This window comes from Pogona vitticeps, chromosome 6 (assembly GCF_051106095.1).
Source record: "Pogona vitticeps strain Pit_001003342236 chromosome 6, PviZW2.1, whole genome shotgun sequence".
In the NCBI taxonomy this organism is placed as follows: Eukaryota; Metazoa; Chordata; class Lepidosauria; order Squamata; family Agamidae; genus Pogona; species Pogona vitticeps.
The window spans coordinates 1,841,825-1,863,817 of NC_135788.1; the positions used below are offsets into that span (position 1 = coordinate 1,841,825).

Here is a 21,993-nt window from a genome sequence, read left to right on the forward strand (position 1 = left end):
AGAAAATCCCTGGATACTCCAGGTATGAGAGAGAGGGGGCTTTTCTGTTTTCCCCCCAGCATCCAGCATTTGGGGAGATGCTTGCCTCGAATGTGCAGGTTCTGTTTAGTTATTATAACCGGCAGTGATGGATCTGCCCACCTCCATAAACACGTCTAACCTCCTTTTCAAAACGTCCAAGCTGGTTTTGCCATCTCTGTGACTTAGACAAGTAATGGGATCCCTCAGGTAACTCACAGTTGGGAAAAACTCAGCAACTCACAGTCAGGAAGAATTTTTTTAACTGTTAGAGCAGTACGATGACAGGACCCATGGCTTCATGGGAAGGCGGTGAGCACTCTAGCGCTGAAGGCGTTGAAGAAAAAATGGGAAAACCCTCTGTCAAATCTGCTTTCATTTGGGGTTCCTGCTGTGAAAAGAGTGTTGGTACTTGATGGCCTTAGAGGCCCCTTCCGACTCCATGATTCTCTGATTCTTCATCGTGGCCTCTGTGAATGCACACAAGTGGGTTAAAACAGCGCCTGCGCTGGTCCTCTCAGAATCTGATTTGCATGTAGGGCTACAGGTAATAGCTGCGGGTGGTTCATAAAGACCTTCTGGACTGCTAGGAGTGATGCTTGGTCCCTTTCGTCTGCCCGTGGCAGTCTCTTTCTGGAAGCCTCCTCCTCAAACGTCTGCTGCTGTTAACCCTCATTGAGTTAATCAGGGAAAGACGTAAAAGGGTGGATGTTTTCAAATTGAAAAATCTCTTCATTTTCCTAGTAACACAACAGGTTGTGTGCTTATACTCTGCTTTCTGTTAAATTGAGTTTTCTTTGAACCAGTGATGACCGTTGAATTTTAAACAATTAAGTCAGGACATACACTGCCTTCAGAGAATGAACATTCTCCTTGCCTCTTTTTAAAATCAAGTTCCGTTCAGGGGAATTCGGTGACTCCAGATGCGTCCCATTGCATAGCTCAAAAGGGCTATGCCTGTGTCTCCTTTTCTCCTTGGGCAGGGAAAGCAGAAAAGCAGGGCTTCATCCCCATAGCCCAAGGTCCCCTTCTCCTCTTGCCTTCACTCTTTCCCAACATCAGGGTCTTTTCCAGGGAGTCTTCTCATCAGATGGCCAAAGTATTGGAGCCTCAGCTTCCAGATCTGTCCTTCCAGTGAGCACTCAGGGTTGATTTCCTTCAAAACGGATAGGTTTGTTCTCCTTGCAGTCCAGGGGACTCTCAAGAACCTCCTCCAGCACCACAATTCAAAAGCATTAATTTTTTGGTGTTCGGCCTTCTTTATGGTCCAGCTCTCACATCGCTACCGGAAAAACCATAGCTTTGACTATGCGGACTTTTGTTGGCAAGGTGATACCTCTGCTTTTTAAGATGCTGTTGAGGTTTGTCATCGCTTTCCTCCCAAGAAGCAGGCGTCTTTTAATTTCGTGGCTGCTGTCACCATCTGCAGTGATCATGGAGCCCAAGAAGGTAAAATCTGTCACTGCCTCCATCTCTTACCCTTCTATTTGCCAGGAGGTAATGGGACCAGTGGCCATGACCTTAGGGTTTTTTTATGTAGAGCTTCAGACCATTTTTTGCACTCTCCTCTTTCACCCTCATTAAGGGGTTCTTTAATTCCTCCTCACTTTCTGCCATCAGAGTGGTATCATCTCCATATCGGAGGTTGTTGATCTTTCTTCTGCCAATCTTAATTCCGTCTTGGGATTCCTCCAGTCCAGCCTTCTGCATGATGTATTCTGCATATAAGTTAAATAAGCAGGGAGACAATATACAGCCTTGTCGTACTCCTTTCCCAATTTTGAACCAATCAGTTGTTCCATATCCAGTTCTAACTGTTGCTTCCTGTCCCACATATAGGTTTCTCAGGAGATAGATAAGGTGGTCAGGCACTCCCATTTCTTTAAGAACTTGCCATAGTTTGCTGTGGTCCACACAGTCAAAGGCTTTTGCGTAGTCAAGGAAGCAGAAGTAGATGTTTTTCTGGAACTCTCTGGCTTTCTCCATAATCCAGCGCATGTTAGCAATTTGGTCTCTAGTTCCTTTGCCCCTTCAAAATCCAGCTTGTACTTCCTGGAAGTTCTCGGTCCACATACTGCTGAAGCCTACCTTGGAGGATTTTGAGCATAACCTTGCTAGCGTGTGAAATGAGTGCAATTGTACGGTAGTTGGAGCATTCTTTGGCACTGCCTTTCTTTGGGACTGGGATGTAGACTGATCTTTTCCAATCCTCTGGCCACTGTTGAGTTTTCCAAACTTGCTGGCATATTGAATGTAGCACCTTAACAGCGTCACCTTTTAAGATTTTAAATAGTTCCACTGGAATGCCATCACCTCCACTGGCCTTGTTGTTAGCCATGCTTTCTAAGATCCACTTCACTCTCCAGGATGTCTGGCTCAAGGTCAGCAACCACAGTATCTGGGTTGTCCGGGAAATCCAGATTTTTCTGGTATAATTCCTCTGTGTATTCTTGCCACCTCTTCTTGATGTCTTCTGCTTATGTGAGTTCCCTACAATTTTTGTCCTGTATGATGTCCATCTTTGCACAAAATGTTCCTTTAATAGCTCCAATTATCCTGAACAGATCTCTGGTTCTTTCCTTTCTATTATTTTCCTCTATTTCTTTGCACTGTTCATTTAAGAAGGCCCTCTTGTCTCTCCTTGCTATTCTTTGGAATTCTGCCTTCCATTTTCTGTAACTTTCCCTATCTCCCTTGCATTTTCTTTCCCTTCTTTTCTCTGCTATTTGTAAGGCTTTGTTGGACAGCCACTCTGCTTTCTTGCATTTCCTTTTCTTTGGGATGGTTTTTGTTGCTGCCTGCTGTACAATGTTATGAGCCTCCATCCATAGTTTTTCAGGCACTCTGTCCACCAAATCGAGTTTCTTAAATCCTTAAATCACTTCCACTGTGTACTCATAAGGGATTTAGTTTAGATTATACCTGACTAGCCCAGTAGTTTTTCCCACTTTCTTCAGTTTAAGCTTGAGTTTTGCTATAAGAAGCTGGTGATCAGAGCCACAATCAGCTCCAGGTCTTGTTTTTGCTGGCTGTATAGAGCTTCTCCATCTTTGGCTGCAGAGAATATAATCAATCTGATTACAGTATTGCCCTTCTGGTGATTTCCATGTGTAGAGTCGCCTCTTGTGTTGTTGGAAAAGAGTGTTTGTGATGACCAGCTTGTTCTCTTGACAAAACTCTATTAGCCTTTGCCCTGCTTCGTTTTGAACTCCAAGGTCAAACTTCCCTGTTGTTCCTTTTATCTCTCGGCTCCCTACTTTAGCATTCCAATCCCCTAGAATGAGAAGAACGTCTTTCTTTGGTGTCAGTTCTAGAAGATGTTGTAAGTCTTCATAGAAATAGTTAATTTCAGCCTCTTCCGCATCGGTGGTTGGTGCAGAAACTTGGATTACTGTGATGTTGAAAGGTCTGCCTTCGATTCGTATTGACATCATTCTGTCATTTTTGAGATTATATCCCATTACAGCTTTTCCCACTCTTTTGTTGACTATGAGGGCTACTCCATTCCTTCTACGGGATTCTTGCCCACAATAGTAGATAGGATAATCGTCTGAACTGAATTCGCCCATTTCCGTCCGCGCCTGCTTACTTTTCTGTTATCCTCATATCATCCGAGGAAGAGGAGCAGCAGCTTGGGACATGGAACTTTTATTTTCTTTTTGCAAGCAGAGTGGGGAAAGGGAAAAAGCCTTCTCCATGCCAGTTTTTGTTTTGGAAACAAAAAGAGAAGGAAAGAGAGAAATCGTGGGTGTGAAGGAGAGGCTGTGTGCAGCTTCAGCCCTTAAAACCCACCTGCAAGAGAGGTGGTCTCAGCTGCACAACCGGGGGAGGTGGGCAAAGGGGCAGAACTGTCCGGTTTCCACTGCTTGCCAAGTGCGCTTTCTGTGCTTCTTGTGACAACCTGCTGCACGGCCCTCCTGCGGCAGCTTTTGTGACCTTTTTGTTTTACCTCTCAAATGAAGAATCTGTGCTGTTTCCTCCTGGTGCCATAAGGCAAGAGGCGCAGAAGGAAAAGGCAGATGGAACTTTGTGGTCGATCAGCACGGGTGTCTGATCTCCCATTGTTTTAACGGTCCCGGGTGTAGAACGGGCTCCCCTGCACCACCGCCATGCCAAGACGATACTGCCGAAACAACGGAAGGTTCAGGGAACCAGGGGTGGGGTTTTTTTTGCAGGGGAGGGGCCATATGCTCCATTCAGTTTTTATTCAAAATAAATGCCCAGACTCGGGATACCCTGCACATAAAAGTGTGCCTCATTATCATGACAGCCTCTCGATGTTGGATTGTTGGGTTCCAGCAAAGAAAAGAAGTGGGGGGGGGGGGGAGAGAGCAAATTAAATTCCACAAGCCTGAAGTCTTCTGGCATCTCGGCATGTAGGGCACTGGATCCTAAAAGGTTAAACCAACCCAAGGGAAACAACAAGCAGGGAAACAAGAAAAAAGCTGCCACATCTCTACTGCTTGATGTCAAGTGAAGGCGAGCCACTTCATGTGGTCTTCCTGCCAGATCAAGCTCTTTAACATTTCTGTATTTGGGTCAAGCAGAAAGAAAAAGGCAGGCTCCCCCCCACCCCACCCAAGAGGTTGTCAGAACAGAGCCGGATCCTTGGGCTCCGGTTATCCTTGTGTCCCAAGGTTTATGGAGTGTTTGGTGTTGAAAGGGCATTGTAGCTGGGCAGGATGAGGCCCTGCTCTCGCCGTGTTCAGAGCACACCGTTTCAGGTTAAGCAGATTCCTTGGCCTGCGTGGCTTGCTCTCCCCTCCCACCTACCCCCTTTTTTAGCCTCTTATCCTTCTGTTTGAGGGAAGAGTAAAGATGGCCATTCCCCGCACAGCTTAATCCATTGCTCAAGAGGATTAGCGTCATCAGCAGAAAGTCCATTATGAGAATTATGGAGCTATTTCAATGAAGGATGGTTTGGTTCAGCTCAGGCAGCTTGAGCTTCTGCCTCACAGGGGCTGCCGGTTCAGGCTCGTTTGGAGAGCAAGATCCTGCCTCTTCTGAGTGACCCAAAAGCCTTGGCAAGTTCCTGGGTGGGGCGCGGTGGAGAGGAGACCTGTGTGTCTCTGCAAGAACGTTGGAAGTTCTGGGTTGCTTTTGCAGGTAACCTGGAAGATGAATAGAGGAGATGGGGGTGGGTGGGTGGGTGGGTGTGACAACAGACTTAAGCCCAGCTAAGCTGCTCCTGTGAAATGCTCTTTGCTGATGGGTCATCGTAGAAAGCTTGGGGCAGAGTGGGAGCATGAAAAGACCTCCTTTGGCCTCGATGGAGAGGAACACTTTTTCCTCCACCACCTGAGGAACGCCAGCTCATGAATGACTCTAAATCTTTGTAGATTTATATACAGTTAGATAGGTAAAGGTAAAGGTTCCCCTTGACATTTAGTCCAGACGTGTCCGACTCTAGGGCGCAGTACTCATCCCTGTCTCCATGCTGTAGAGCCAGTGTTTTGTCCATAGTTTTCGTGGTCACATGGCTGGCGCGACTAGACATGGAACGCCGTGACCTTCCCACCGAGGTGGTACCTATTTATCTACTTGCATTTACATGCTTTCGAACCGCTAGGTTGGCATGAGCTGGGACAAGCGAGAAGAGCTCACTCCGTCACATGGATTCGATCTTACGGCTGCTGGTCTTCTGACCCTGCAGCACAGAGGCTTCTGCAGTTTAACCCACAGTGCCACCACGTCCCAATATACGGTTAGATAGTATTAAATAAAGTTCAAAGAGCTGAAAGTGCAGCCTTTCCGATTAGACAGAATTCTTCATTGGTTGCCCTTGCTCAGTGCTGAAGCCTTACTTGTGGCTCTGTTCCATGGTGGGGCAGCCATTCAAAAGGGAGAGCTGGTGGCTTTAGTCGACACCTTTTGTCTTAGAGATATATCGTTCTGGTCTCCTCATCCCCACCTCCACAGCCATCCCTTGGCCATCTAAAAGGCAGGAAAGGAAGTTTTGGTAGGAGAAAATTTTGGGACGCCGCGTCGGCCAGGGAGAGAAATAAAAACTCCCTGTCTTGGGTATTCTGAGTTCTTCATTAGAGAGGAACTCGTTTGAAACCGTCTCATGCTGTTAAGCAAACCCGGAGGTAAGTTTGAGAAGCGCACCAGACAGTCAGTTCACATCAGATTCGGTGTTCAGAGTTGGAGCCTGGAAGGGTCTTGCCGGCTGCCAGTTCAGCCGTCCCGTGTCTGAGCCCCGACGATCCAGCTGTCAACATGAAGGAAGATCAACTTTTGGCAGATTACGTGGAGGAGACAGAGGAGGTGTTTCGCAATAGGCGAATTGATTTTTTCCCCATCTGGGTCTGATGATGAAACCGAACTCCTGTTCCATTAAATCTCCTGGTCGTCCTTTTATCTCTTCCACCCACCTCTGAAAGGAGACTGTGCTCATCACAGAGGTGGCCACCTTGAAATTGTACGGGGAGTCCAACGATGGTCAATGTATGAACTGCAAACTGCACATCATTGTTTTAGCAGTTCCCCAAAGCATGGACTGTGACCTTCTGTGTTTAAGCAAAACTTCCTTAAAATAAATTCTGTCGGTGGATTGGTTGTTGTTGTTATTGTTGTTGTTTTAAAGCAACTGTTTTTGGGGTGTAAGGACCTCATTGATATACCTGAAAGCTTCTGTTCCTGGTTTGACACCAGAACCCATGGGGTTGCTTACACGAGCTGACTTTTTGAAGAGCCGTCTGAAATTCAGCCTCTTAAATCCTTGTGTTAAAACTCCGTGGGACTTTATGGTACTTTGGTGACATACCCTTAGATGTTAAGAATCCCTCCAAGCATCTCCTCGTCACTCTAGACTGCATACTATATTTCCCTTTCATGTGGATAGGTTTTGAATACATGTTGTTGTTGTTTAGTCATTTAGTTGTGTCCGACTCTTCGTGACCCCACAGACCAGAGCATGCCAGGCCCTCCTGTCTTCCATTGCCTCCCGGAGTTGAGTCAAATTCATGTTGGTCGCTTTGATGACCCTGGCCATCCATCTCGTCCTCTGTGGTCCCCTTCTCCTCTTGCCTTCACACTTTCCTAACATCAAGGTCTTTTCCAGGGAGTCTTCTCTTCTCATGAGATGGCCAAAGTACTGGAGCCTCAGCTTCAGGATCTGTCCTTCCAGTGAACACTCAGGGTTGATTTCCTCCAAAATGAATAGGTTTGTTCTCCTTGCAGTCCAGGGAACTGCATGTATTCATGTCCCCTGGCTGTACATGAATATATGTAGGCAAAACAAACAAACAAACAAACAAACATTTGAACTGACCAATGCTATGCAAAAAAAAGTCCCGAAAATGTTGCCTTCTGACTTTCTGGTGCCTTGCCTACTTCCATCCCTTATGGGATGATTTATATATATATATATATATATATAGAAGGACTTTGTGGCCCAGAATGTCCTTTACATCCTATGGTACCTTGTCTGGGCCCTTTGACTGTGAAAATTGACTGTGGGCAAGCCCTGGTCTTTTCACCTTTTCCTGTCCCTGGACGGGTCAGCTATAGTCTGGCTCTTTATTAGAATGTCACGGTCAAGCTGACGGCAACACAGCTAGCTGGTGATGGAATTTCTGTTTCGCACCCGTGCTTAAATTGACTCTTTATTTAGATATAATTTACATGGATTTGCTGCTACTCAAGAGGAAAATGGAGGAGTCCTTTGGCATCTTAAAGACAAATGCGTTTTGTCATGATAATTAACATTGTAGGAATATGCCCATCTTTAGATGCATTAAATTTCTGGGGTTTTTTTCTGCAATGGTCTATAGCTTCTCTTTTGCAACACTTCTAAAAAAATGACAGTGTTTGACCTTATTCTGAGTTTGCAGACAGACAGACAGACAGACAGACAGATAGATAGATAGATAGATAGATAGATAGATAGATAGATAGATAGATAGATAGATAGATAGATAGATAGATAGATAGATAGATAGATAGATAGATAGATAGATAGATGACCAGTGTTGTGAGGGTCACACCACATTAAAAAAAAGAGGGATCTTGACTTCTACAAATGTCTTCAAGTGGAAATTAAGCTTGTTAATTGAAATCTTCACAGATCTGAAAATATTTTGAGCTGGGCAGTGCTGTTCCCCCATGGGTGCTGTTTCTGCCAACCTTATATAAGAATCTGCTGGCAGCTTCTAGGGAGCAGCACCGTGCTCTTAGGCTTGGGTTAAGGGTCAGCTGGCTGGTTAGCGTCACCAAATGGCTCTCCATCTTGAGCAGGACGGTCCTCGTCATAGACATTGAGCCTCATATTCTTCTTGATCCTAGAAAAGCCCTGAGCCAGTTTTCCCCTGTAACTTGTCTGCATCCTAAGCATCTCTGGCATGGACAGGTCGGGCTCCATTTTCAAAACTTCCCACCAAGAATTTGCTGCTGAATGGCTTTTAAGTGAAAAAAAAATCTTTAAACTGCAGAACTAGGAGGGGACTGTATGGATCATTGGGAATCCAGCCCCTCTCAAAGAAGCCCAGTGGGGGAATTGAACTCCCAGCTGCTGGCTCCACAGCTAGAGACCTCAACCACGGAGCTGTCCAGCCATTCAACTTGAGAAGCTTTGTTTCCCCAAGGTGTTCGCAAAAGTCCTTAGAGTTCAACCTTTCTGTTTTCTGTCTTCAGCAGATACTGCTGCTGGTGGTGCTGTCCTTCTCTTGGTCTCCTTTTCCTGGTCTCTCTCTCTCACACACACACACACACACACACATATTCCAACTGACGGATCTTTTCTAATTCCCCCCTCCCTTTTTCAACTAAACCAAAGGTGGTTGAGAAGCCTGGTTCTCTCCCCTTTGTCTTGCTTGATCTCTTCCTGTCCTCCCAAATATTTGTAATAGTGCTTACTTCTCCTGTTGTGACCGTAATAGCGTTTCTTTCCAGACCTTATGAATGCTTCCTGTATGCGAAAAACATGGAAATTCAGGATGGGAAAAGTAAGGGATTTGTCAGTGTCTAGAATGAGCCAATAAGAATCACAGGGTTTCACCCGTGGCAGGACGGTTCCCTCTGCTCTCTGTTTTGTAACAGCTTTCCGGATTCAATTGCAGATCAGCAATATTGATAGAATTGTCCGGCTGGCCCTTCTCAGGTGTCTGTACTCTGCTGTGTCAGCTGAGCAGAACAGTTGAGATAATCATCACGCTGGGGGTGTGTCTGTGAGGAGGTATCAGTATGCATTGCATTTTTTTATGTGAAGTCCTTAGAATGGCTTTTTTTTAAAAGAGGAAAAGGTATCTTACAGGAACTAATGAAAAAAAAAGATTATGAATTGGCGGTGCACGCTTCCCCCCCCCCCCCCCGGTATTATGTGTAGTAGAGAGAGAGATCAGCTGTTTGTGCGCTTGTGCTCTGAAAGAGGATGGCCTTGTAATTAAACGCTGAAAAGAAGGCAAATGTTTGCTGATGAGCCTGGTGGGTGGTTAATTGAACCACCAGGGAAAGGGAGAGCGAAGCCCACGGTTGCTTTGCTAACATGGTCCGTGAACATGAGGAAGAGAGACCCGGGCGCCCTCTCTCTTCCGGTGGCCCCCTGGAGGAGCTGCCCTAAATGTGAATAGAATGTGCATGCCCCGAAAATCGATAATTAATCTGGGAATAGGCGCCGCAGCTTCACCCAGGGCAGTTCACGGTGAGGTCATGTTGGAACCCTTTCCCTTCCCCGGCAAAGAAAGGACCTGGCCGAGTTTTGCCCGCGGAGAGAAGGGGCCACGGGGGTTTTGCCGGGTCACCCCTGTCCCGGATGCTCAGAGCGGCTGCCTTTAAAGCCTGTTAGATTAGAAAGTGGCACCCCAGAATCTCTTCCCACAAATGACACGGGTACGTTTACAGGCCATCTGCTATTAATATCCTCATTTACCGTAAATTATGGTGCAGGTGATATACAGGAGAAGCATCTGGAGCGTCCTTAACCATGGTGAATGGGCTGGAAGTTGGTGCGCAGATGGGTCATCGTTGGTGGGAGTGGCCAGTAGAAGACCGCCCATCCCAGGAGGACAGGGAGACTGAGAGGGTCAGCCAGGTGCTAAGAATTGTGTTATGGGAACCCCGCGTGTCCCCAATTTCTAGAACACTTCTGTGCCCTACCAGTGATGACATGTAGATCTCACTGGTTGCAAATCAGTGGTGTTAGTAGAGCAGGGTGATAGTGTGTTGGACATGTCCTGGATTCAGGACACTGGAATGGAAGGGGGTTGATGCCAGACTGTGGGTGGAATTGGGTCCCCTTGGGCTTTTGAGAGGGACCTAGGAAAATACGTTGGGTGAGTGTGGGTGGGTGTTTAGGTGCAGGGACTGGCATGGTCCACCATACATTGAGCCGTTGTACATGGCTATGTATTTGCCCTCCCAGCATTAGTCACGCCACTCTTAACTTTGTTTGCAAGGGGAGGCTTCAGTGTCGTAGTACATTACATGTTAGATGGGGCCCGGGGGTGGGCTGGGTTTGGGGCCTGGATTCAAATCCTTGCTCGGTCATAAAGGGTCTTTAGGAGATCTTAAGCAAACATCACAAGGAGGTTGTGAAGACAGAAATTGGGGGGGAGGGAGGGAGGGAGGGGGCAACAGACTGGTATGAAGCCACGGAATCTTTGATGGAAGAGCAGGATGAACACGTCTCGAATAAATTGCTCTCTTTAATAAGTGGGTTGTCTTCCCAAGGAGGAGGCCACAGGGGAGTCTGCCTGTGATTGAATTAAACAGTTCTATATTGGCTCTTCAACATGATTGTCAAGCCAGCAGGGTTGATTCTGCTGAATTGGCTGGAACACCGATCGATCGATCGATGCTGCAATTAAGGTGAATTCTGTGCACCGGGGGGGGGGGGGAGAGGTGTGTGTGTGTGTTTATTTCTCTCCCTCCCTGCCTCTCTGTCTGTCTCTCTGTCTTTCTGTCCGTCCTTGACCTTGTATGGCAGAGAGACGGACGGTTGCCTTTGGCAGACAGGCGAACAACCCAGAGCCTCGAACCCTTTGCTGAACAGGCTGCTAATTTAATCCGGCCAGAAGCCTGGGGCGGCGGCTGGGGCCCAAAGCAGTTTCCTTTTCCATGGTGTGAAATCCAGCCTTGTGACAAACCAGACTGTGTGTTCTTCTGCCTGAGGTGAAGGAGAAATGCTGAAATGCCCCGATAAACTCATTTTGAGCTGCGGTGCAGTGACGGGCCTCATCTTTTCTTCCCGGCGTCTTTCATCTCTCTTTTTATCTCTGTGCCAGATTTTTTCTGAGTGGTTACAAGTAAGTCGGCTTATAAGAGATGCTGTTGGCTGCGGGTTCAGAGCCACCCCCCAAAAGGGAGCACTCATCAGATCTAGAGCTTGGAAAGATCCTTTAAAAAAATTTTTTTTTATTTTATTTTATTTTTGGGCGCTGCAACTCCCTAAATCAGCGCGGCTGTGGGGGCAGAACTTCTGGGGAGCTCCGTGGTTTAGGAGGTCTCTGGTTCTCCAGAGCCAGAAGTTGGGAGTTCGATCCCCCCCCCGGGCCACCTTGGCAGGGGGGGGGGCTGGACTCCATGAACCACGGGGTCCCTTTCCAGCTCTGCCATTCCAAGATCATCATCATTAAATGGGAGTTGAAGTCCAAAAAAAAGAGGAACATATCCAAGTTCTCTCCCATCCTTTGCTCCGCAGGGCACTCTGTCACAGCTGAAAGGTGGATGGAGGCGAAAAGAGGTCTGAGCAGCACGAGAACCGGAAGCGCCAGCCTCTGCGCCTTCCTGGCACCTCTGGAGAAATGCCATGTCCTGCTGGAAAGGAGATACAGCAACATGGGTCGGTGGGGCTGGGAGAGGATGCGCCGTCCTTGCAGAAAGCACCTGCATGAGAGCAACCTCAGCGTGGTTGCTCCCTCTTGCCTCCTCTACCCTGATCTCCGTCAGTGGAGATCTTTCCGGTCAGGTTTCCATGTTCGGGAGTCATGTTCAGAAGGGACCTGTTTTCCCGTTAAGGTTTCAGCCCATCGGCAGCAGCTGCCTCTTCTCCTTCCTCCACAGGCAGATGCTTTTCCTAAGAGGCAGCACTATCCTTCGACAGCAAGCAGCTCACGGATTCCCCCAAAACCACCCCAGTTCAAAAGGGGAGGGGAGGCAAATGCTCGTCATTCTTCCAGCCTGCTGTCCTGCCATTGCCTTTCTGTACTCTGGGTATCATCAATTTTGCTTTTCCTTAAAAACTTCTGGCTAGTGTTGTTGACTCCTGAGAGAGCCGAGCGGACATCTGCCACCGGGTCAGTTAGAACACCTCACGAAAGATCTCCTTGCCTCTGCAGCTTAAACTTTCTCTGTGACTGCCCCCCCCAGACTCTGGAACTCCTTCCCACTGGAGGCCAGACTGGCTCCATCTTGGCTGTCCTTCCGCAAACAGGCAAATAGACTTTTCTCTTCAGGCAGGCGTTCCTTCCTTGACTGGCTGTCTGAGAGGATTTATTTTAAAAAATGGATTGTTGTGCCTTGTTGCTTTCAATCTGCTTTTGTTGTTGATTTTTGCTGACTGTTTGTTTGATTCTTTTGTAATATTTGTATTCTTACTGTTTTGAGCTTTTAAAGATTGTCTTTTCTTGATGTAAGTTTCCTTGGGTCCTTTTTTTAAGGAGCAAGTCAGGGTAAAAATATTTTAAATGAATAAATAACATTTTTGCAAGCCTTCACTGCAGAAAGTCAGTTAAGGTCAGAACTTCACAATGAAAAGGGAGTTAATGAGCTGAAATGCATTCAGCTTTGGGGCACAGCAGTCTGAAGGTTGCCATTGGGGAGCCTCTTCTGACTGAATGTCAATCGTAAAATATTTGGCTTTCCTGGTGGTGGTGGGATTGAGGGTGGAAGTCTGCTAGACTTTGAAGTTCTGTGCAATTGACTATAAATTACTACTGTTCCAACCTCTATCTTGTGGCCCCTCTAGACTTCTTGCTACCAACATGAATCTGACCCAACCCCAGGAGGCAGTGGAAGACAGCATGCTCTGGTCCATGGGGTGACGAAGAGTCGGACACGACTAAACAGCAACAGACTTCTTGGGAGCAGTCCACATGGAGTCATTGTACCGGGGGGGGGGAGGTCGCACCTTCTAGATACACTTTTTTTGGTTCTGCTTTCCATGTGGGAAATATAAAACAGAGCCTCTGGCTTGCGATCAAGAGAGGCTTTCCCTTGCATGTTCTGAGCAGAAAATTGGAGAGAAGGGCATGTGTGTCTGTTGTGAATGCACTTTTGCCTCTAGACCGAGCTTAGCAGGAGACGGTCTGCTTGCTTTGTAGAAAGGATGAGAACTCTGTAGCCAGCACGAGAAAGCCAGCCAGCCACACACACCCCCGGGCAATGGGAAGGCTTTCCAACTCCTTGCAGGGGTGAAGGAGGCGAGGATGTCTGTTGTTGCCTTAGCTTCCTCTGTCTTAGAAAACCCGACGCGATGTGTGAAACCTAAGTGCGTTTCTCCCCTTTTTTCACTTTGGTCAGCCAAACCGGAAGAAGGAAAGGCAGCCGCCGAGGTTGCAACCGCAAACGACGTCGCAGCCCCGCCTAGCAAGGAGCTTCCACCGAGCCCGGAGAAGAAAGCCAAGGTGAGGGTCGTCCGGCGTTTTTTCTTCTCTGGCTTTGCAGGTTTTGTTTCTTTGGTGCTTGCTTTTTTCCCCCCTCCTTTGCTTTGTCGGCCATCAAGAAGTTCTGTTCTCTGAAGCGCCTGGTCACCAAGCTTGATTCCGTGGCGTGTAAGGACAGTTGTCCCTTCCTCCTGGACCCCCTGCTCCATGCCATCTGGGAGGACATCGCCTCCCCCCTGGGGGGGGGGTTCTTCGGCATTTTGCCCAAATACCCACTGGTAACCCCCAAAGAATGCTGAGGTGCAACTAGCTTTCGAGGGAATGGTGTCGTGCTCCGGTTTTGTTCCATCCCTGGGGGGGGGGAGAGCTTTTGACACCCTTTCCCCTGGGATTTGGGGTTTCTTGTTTAGATTGTGATTGAAAACAAAACTGAAGAGGAAGAACAAGGAAAGTTAATACTGTTTCTGAAGAATAAAGGGAAGGCTTTAACCAAAGTAGGGGCTCTGGAGCGCTCCGACAGCATTGTGACAGATGGAAAAAAAAGACGGATGGGGAAGGTATTTGATCCTCTTCATTTGGTCAAGATGGCGGGCAAAGGGCTCTAGGACTGGGGCGGGGTGGGGGGAACGTGGTCTTTAATTTGCCAAGGAAATGCCACACCTTCTTTGTGGTCCTCTGTACCCTGTACAGAAGACGTGCGGGGCATTCCAGCGCGAAAGCCTTCAGGCCCGTTGTCCCTCCCCATGCCCAGCCAACCTTCGGTCAAGTGTTTTTTCATCCGCCACGGCAGCAAAGCTCTTGGGGTGCTCTGGAGCATCGAATTTGGTTAAAGCCTTCCCTTTTCTTCTTTAGGTAAATGATAGCTTCCTTTGTTCTTCCACTTAAGCTCTTTTCCTGATAAAAAGCTTTTTTAAGAGAGTCCTTGGTAGTTCCCAGTATCCCTTTCCCTTCCATCCCCGCTTTCCATTTTCCTGCACCCAGAAGTAGGAGGGAAAGAGGACATGATCATTAGGACGGTCCCTCGGCCAGCAAGCTGGGAATTGATTTTTCTTGAATAAATGAAAGGAAGTGGCTTTTCTCCTCTGTCCTTTTGGAGGTCATCAGTGCTCTACTGTTTCTTAAGAAAGGCACATGAAAATACGGGGACTAACTTTTGGTCATGATTTTTGGGGTGCTGGGGGGGATGTCTGTGCCATGCAGGCATAATTGGCAGGTTCTCTCAAAAGCTACTGTACATGGAAGTGAGGATTATTGCCGGGAGGGTAACTCCAGACTGCTTGTATTAAAAAAGGCCTCCTGTTTTTTGTCACTGGTTTCCAGCTGATGTGGGGAGAGGGGCCCCCATCTTTCCACTGTGACAATTCTTTGCTTGCACTCAGAGAACGGAACGATGTGACCTTTCTCGTTCTTCCGAATTGACATGATTTTTTTGCACACGTTTTTGCTGCTCAGTGTTTGGTTTACATTGCGCTTCTTTTCTTTCTGTTACACGTCTGTGGTGTCTCTTTCTTTTGCTTGTGTGTACGTGTGTGTGTTTTGACACAAAGCCTTCAGCCTCCACTTCAGCAGCAAAACCTGCTGCAGCGAAAACCAAGCCTGTAGCTGCTGCCGCCTCCGCCACTGCCCCCGCCAAGCGGCCGGCGTCTGCCACACCCGGCCAAAACAAAAAAGCCACCAGCCCTCCTGCAGGCCCGGCTGCAGCCACAACTACCCCCAAGCGCCCGGCGACCAGCACGACACGGCCCTCCACCTTAACTCCTAAGGACACTAAACCAAAGGTAAGGCGTGTTGCGTGCCGGCTGGAAGTTCCAAGGTCTTGTTGGTGAGAACGGACGCAACCTTGGCGCCAGCTCATTGTTTGGAGGGCACCAAGTCAACACCTGCCTCGCCCTTCCCTCTGTCAGTTGCCATCACCATTCTGCTGTGCAACCCACTTCTTCCCCTGGCGCTAATTCAGGCGATTCCAGAAAAGCACACGGTCTGCTTTTCAAGAGGATCCCACCTGAGCATCAGCTCTCTTAAGTGAGGGAGCTGCACATTTAAAACCTTACTTTTGTTCAGGGAGAGAGAAAAGAACTTCTGTAGAGAAAGGTAGTGTGTCAGGAATAAAAGTTTCTATGCTAGCTTCCCTGACTTCCTAGCTTTCCTCTTGCAAGGTGTGTGTGGGAGAGAGAGAGAGAGATTGAGAGTGAGAATAGATGAGGACTCCGTCCACTCACATGCTGTTCAAGGCTCCAGACAAGAGGCATCCTGTCACTGTCAGCTTTAGGAGCCCCCATTTTGAGCCTGCAAACCTCAAGAGGAGCTAAAGTGAGATTTTGTTAAGAACAGTGAGTTGCGTTTACCCAACACACTGCACATGTTATTAGAACCAACTGCAGCTAAGAATGTGGTGGAATTCAGAAAGAGGACTTCAATCCTGGGGAATGTGTGTTGAGGCCAGTTCAGCTTATGAACACATATGCTTGGTTTCTTGAAAGGCTCAGATCTCGGTCATCTTAGCCTGCAAAAGCTGCTCCTTCACTTTACAACTCTCCCAGTGTTCCCGGCTGGACGTTGTGGTGCCCCCCCCCCAAAAAAAAGCCTTTGCAAACTCATGTTAAGAAGTATGGCTTTCCGTGTCCCATGAGATGGACTCATATTTGCTTGCCACCTTTGGACTACAAGCAAGACAGGGTTCCCAGCCCTCCTCCGCCACTTGCGTGAGACTGGACGGATGGTGGAGCATCTCATTAAGGACAGAAATGGCAGGGAGTGAGGTTCCCTGGGCAGGCGCCACTCCTGCTTGCAGGTTGATGGGAATGCAGCCCGTTGGGGGAAAAAAACCTCAGCTTGGCTCCCAGTGCCCATAGTTACCAGCCCTTGCTTATCAAAATGCCGACACCTCTTATAATTGACTTTGTTTGTAGGGGAACCAAACGGGCAGGAGGAGCGTAGACCTGCTTTCAAGTCTTAGCCAGGAAGGGCCGTTTCATCTCGGAACATGTCAACAACTTTAAATAGGTGCTGAGCGATCAGAGGGAGACTTTTAATAGTCACAGATGGGAAAGAAACCCATAAAATAATAAATCAATCCCCCGCCCCCCACCCTTGAGGTATCCCTAGGACGACGACGGCACCACAATGCCTTCCTGGAAAGGGTTTTCTCTTCCCCCCCCCCCCCCGCTTTCTTCCCCTGCTGCGTCAGCTGTTCCTAGATTGATCCACCTCCCAGATGGTCTCGGACAAATGCCATCTCTAAGCCTGCAGCCTGCGGAGCAATTTTCTCTTTCTGCCTGTAATTAAAGAGCTTCCTCTTGGCAGAGGAGGGCGGGAATGATTCGAATGAACCAAGACCTTTAAAAAAAAAAAAGAGAGAGAGAGAGAAAAGCCAGAGAACTAAAACAGAAATTAAATGAATTTAAAAATTGGCACTTCATTTCGCAGTGCTCCCCCTTAGCCTGTGCGGTTCATTGCCTGTGTGCTTTCATGCTGAACTTTTCTGTTGTCTTGAGGATAAAGTCCCCACCCCGTCACCCATGTGGCTTAATTGCTGGTGGAGGAGAAGAGGTCCCTGTGAAGGTAGAGGCAACACATTCGGGTTTGGGGTGAGGGAGGAGAGCCAGTTCGGCAGGAATTTAGGCCCTGGATACTGCAATGCTGTTTTTTTTTCTTTCCAAAAAAAATCTATCTAGTGCTGTTTTCCCCAACCAGACAACCGCTCTGGGTGGGCACAATGGGACTTGTAGTCCAGCCTCCCTGGAAGGCACCAGGTTCAAGAAAGTGGATGTAAGAAATATTTGTGAACCCTGTATGTGTGTGTGGGTCTTACATGTCTATTTCTGTCTCCTCTGCGGAGAGAAAACAAATGAGCCCTCATTCATACTGTTGCTGCTGCTTTCTGGTTTAACGCAGACCCAATTAAGATATTAAAGGTTGGCCCATGGATCCAGCTTCCTGCTCCTTTGCTTAACACCCAGACTCAAGGAGCAACGAGAGTACAACGACCTGCTTGACGGTGTTTGTTGGGCGGGTCTCCATGTTTCTCTGGATCTCCAAGCCACCTGCTCCAGCTTTTGAATTGCCCACGGACTCTGCTCTCTGATCTTTTCCCGAACACACCTGGGCAGCTAGTGTTGGGGACAAGGAGAAGGGCTTCTTCGGGAAAATTGTGGGAATGTGGAGGTCCTTGTAGACTGCTTGATCTGTAGAGCCGCCGCCCCCCCTCGTGGATAGCTGGAGAGAGAAGGTGGTGTGCCTGGACTTCCCTTAGCAGGGTGGGGTGGGGGACAACCATTTTGTTTTAAGCACATGACCATAGGATAGAGAAAGACGGTGGGTTGTTGTTGTTTTTTCATCATAAGAGGAGAAGGCAGAGGAACACTGTCTGAAATGGGTGCTTTTCCTTATTAGGGGACGGAAGTAAAAAGCCCGGATAAGCGGACCTCCCCTTCGAAGGCACCGTCCGCTACAACCCCTCGTCCGAGTACAAAAAGCAGTACTGCCACCCCCAGGCTGTCCACAGCACAGACGAGCACCCTCGCCTCGAGCCCCCGGAGCACGGCCACCTCCCCGCCCAAGAGGCCTTCCAGTGAGTATTCCTGCGTTCCGCATCCATGCCAGAGATGGATCCTGACTGTTCGTTTTGCCTTTTCCAGAGCTTTTCCATGGGGCAGAGGCAACCCCAAAAGGGAGCAGCAATTTAAGCAGGGGAAAGTGTTTCATAGGGGCTGGGCCTGGAAGAGTCCCTTTTTTCAAGCTGCAGTCGTCTCCCCCCCCCCAACCACACAGGTTGGAGAAGTGAAGCCCCCTAAAATATTACTTTTCTAGTCTCTGGGCATAAGCTTTGTGAAACCTGTGGAATGCATTCAGTCTTCAGTGGAGAAAGCTTCCTCTCTGTTCCCGTGGGAAGCAGGAGCAGAAGAAAATAAACACATAGGGAGCAGTTTACTTAAGCAGTGTTTTTAGCATGGCCTGGCCTTGCGAAGGTCTCGGCGCCAGGCTCGTGCGGATCTATGGAGACCTTCCTCCTCTGAGTTTCATATCACTCTCAATGCAGGGTTTTAAAAACTCTACGTGTCCCTGGTTATGCATAAGAATAAAATTCCTGTCGCTTAAAGATGGAGTAGGTGTGAAATGGCACTGGACGCTCTTTGTGTGGGTCAAGCACAGGCAGACAACCTTATCAGTCAGAAACAAAAGAAAAATAAAGAATACCAAAAACATTGTGGGACCTTAAAAGGACCTTTAAGAAGCCAGAATGTTTTTGTTTTTAGCATTTGTCCTTTTTCTTTGCCTGATATGCTCGCCCAGACTAACATGGCTACCTCTTCTAAAGCTGCTGCATGGACAACAGCAAGCGGTCTCATATTCTGATCATGCATCTTGACCGCTATCTGTATAAATTTTTAATCTTGAGAGGCTGTGAAGTCTCAAAAGGGCCTAGGAGGTAAGAGTACCACCCTTTATGGCGGAGGCCGTGTATGTACCCATATAAGAGGGGAACTTGTGATGGTTGAGATCTCGCAAGGCGAGCTTGTTTAGAGGTGGCGTCTGAAGGCAAAGCCGCTGAGGAGGCGAGAGCTTGGCCCCAGGGAGGCCCGGCCAAGGCTCATCGGGTTGTCTTTTCTGTCAAGCAGCTATCAAGACCGACGCGAAGGCCGCCGACGTCAAGAAGACCCTTGCAAAATCGCCATCAGGTAATTCGCCCTCCTCCTCTGTGGGAAGAAGCCCAGGGGCGGTCGTCTTGGCCTGGCCGCCTCCTTCCCCGGCCCGTCGCCTTGACCTCTGCCTCCTCTTTCGCAGCGGAAGCCAGCCGCCCAAAGAGTGCCCCCGCCTCCACCACTCCTTCCCCAGCCCCGCCCGGAGCTGCGGCTGCTCCCGCCAGCCGGCCCAAACCCAAGCCAGCGGTGCCCAAAGCCTCCGGGGCCGCGAGCGCGACCGCCGCCGATGCCAAGAAGACCTCCGCCCTCAAGACGGCGCCCAAGACCAGTCCTGTTCCCAAACCCTCCCGGCCTCCGACCAGCGTCTCTGCCCCTGACCTGAAGAATGTCCGCTCCAAGATCGGGTCCACCGACAACATCAAGTACCAGCCTGGGGGAGGAAAGGTAAATCTCTCGGGCTGGGGACCGTGGGGGGCAGCTGCGTTCCTGCCGCTGAGCCCAGCTGAGCAGCCTGGTTTTGGTTCTCTCTGTGGCTGAGAAACGGAGGCTTCTGGTCTGGGAAGGAGGGAGCGGACCAGGGTCTGGTTGAAGGCATCGCCCGCTGATGGCCCAGCCTTTTTGCTGAGAACTCCAGAGGAGGCAGCCCCTTTCTTGAGGAAAGGACTTGAGCCTTTTTGTTGGCATGAGCCAGGTGGCAGGTGCTCCTTGCCCCACCTGGGTGCCCTTGGGTTGGGTGGAGCCATAACTCCATGGAGGATGGGACAGGCGTGCCAGGGCATCCTGTTGGGAAACACACTGCAGCCCAGGAGGCTTTTAGGGGGTGGGAAGAGGGAGGACCACCTGATGCCATGCTTGTGTGGCGCCTCCTTTGGGCCATGCTCGTGGTCCTGCGCCCTCCCCCCCCAGGCCGTCCCAGAGTGTCCCTGTGCAGAGGGCACTGACCTCCCTGTGAAAGTGTGAGCTGGGGGTGGGGTGGGGCTCCTGTAGAGAGGGTGCTGTGCCATTAACTGCCCTCCCATGAGTCCCCAGCTTGCTCATGGTTTCTCCCGAGCCGGGTCGAGGACCAACAGGAACAGTTAAGCAGGTTCCCTGCAGAGTGACTCTCGTAAGGGGACCCTTAAGAATCCCAAGCGCCGTCTTGCCTCCCTCTGTTCGGCTTGGCCTGATGTCCCCTGCCCAAGGAGAACTTAGCTGAGCACCCTGACAGTTTTTTTTAAGTGTTTTTGCATACCGTAGGACAGAAACCTCAGAAGCTTTCTCTCTCATATTCAATTTGCATATGAAACGAATTTATTGCATTCATAGCCCTCTTCATCCCAGCGCACAGTAGTGTGTGGCTCTCCTCTCTAGGCCTTGGGAACACCAGCATGCCTTACAGAGCTCTGAAATCCCCACCTGGTGGGAGAGAGGTATGGATCCTTGACCCCTGGCTCCCCTCTCTTCGATGCCGGGTCCAGTCATCCTAGCAAGCGGCTGCAAAGGAGAGGTGAAGGGAGCAAGTCTACCATTTGCTGCACCGTCCATGTGTGACGGGCACGAGGCTGCCTGGAATATCCTGTTGCCCTTGAGCTGCCTGGAAGGCTTACGTTTCTCTCGATGGCAGTCCTTGCAGGAGTGTCAGGTTGAAGGCAGTGCACACTGATTGGCCAGGGAGGTTATCCTGCTCACGGCTCTTTGCCAAGAATAGTCCGTTTTCTATCACAGGACGCATGAGCAAGTGAACGTCCTGATGGGTGTCAAATCTGTCTTTCTGACACTTCTGCATTTGTTAGGGTCTAAATGCTGTCTCTGACTGGGATAATAATTGCTAGAATAATTGACCCTGACCATGATCTCCTCTTCATTCATTCATTCATTCATTCATTCATTCAATTTCTGTACCGCCCCTCTGGCTACCAAGGCCACTCTGGGCAGTTCACAACATAATAAAAACCACCTAACACTTTAAACAAATTCACAAGAAATCAAATTAAACGTATCAGTTAACCTGAACTAAGAAAAAGATAAAGGGAAAACAGTAACGACAAGGTGGCAGAGCAGATAACTTAAGCGCTGAAAGCACCACATTTCTGACACATGTAAACCGGCAAGGGCTGCATTTGGGACGAAAGGTGAAATAAACTGATATTTTGTAGAATAATGGAATTGGAAGGAGCCTATGAGGCCACCAAGCCCAACCACCTGCAAATCAGAGTTATATCTGACAGATAGTTGTCTAATTTTCTCTTGAGTGCCTCCAGCATTAAAACACTCACCCCTTCCCAAGGTGATGGGTTCCGCTGTTGTACTTCTCTAACAGATAGGGATTTTTTTCCCTGATGTTCCACTGAAATTTGACTTCCTGTACCTCGAGCCCATTATTATGTGCCTCGCACTCTGTGATGATATAAAACTGCCTTGTAGTGGCCCATTCCAAAGGATTTTTAAAAAAATGTCCTCTGAGCTTTCATTGAATCCCGTCTCTCTTCTACTGCTGTCAGGAGAGCAGTCCTGCTTCTGAGCTGAATGCAGGCATTGAGAGTTTCTTGCAGTCAAGGCAGCTCCTCTGGAGGGACAGAAGCAGGGCGAGAGCATCTTGGTAGAGCCCAGCTTTGCAGGGAGAAGGTCCCAGGTCCAGGCCCCGGCCTCCTCTCTGGGCACGGCTGGGAAAAGAAGTCCCGAAGAGCTGCGGACCGTGTGGGTTGCCCCGCCCCGGCTGGACCAGTCCTTTCTGCCTCCGTGGAAGGCGGCTGCCTCTGTTCCATTGACCACGCAGGTCCCCCTCTCCAGGACCTCAGAGCATGGGCCAGGTT

General features: G+C 49.0%; 1 protein-coding gene across 33 annotated transcripts in view; it reads left to right on the top strand.

Annotated features, from left to right (window-relative positions):
- Window positions 1-21,993, top strand: part of MAP4 (microtubule associated protein 4) — a 180,209-nt gene that overhangs the window by 142,497 nt on the left and 15,719 nt on the right. For 32 of the 33 annotated variants that reach the window (XM_073002731.2, XM_078378356.1, XM_078378361.1 and 29 more), the window contains 5 exons: window positions 13,477-13,580; window positions 15,107-15,337; window positions 17,952-18,129; window positions 19,178-19,237; window positions 19,344-19,645. In XM_073002731.2, the coding sequence (XP_072858832.2) occupies window positions 13,477-13,580; window positions 15,107-15,337; window positions 17,952-18,129; window positions 19,178-19,237; window positions 19,344-19,645 (875 nt within the window). The remainder of the gene's footprint in view (window positions 1-13,476; window positions 13,581-15,106; window positions 15,338-17,951; window positions 18,130-19,177; window positions 19,238-19,343; window positions 19,646-21,993) is intronic. The other variant, XM_078378372.1, reaches the window with a different exon arrangement.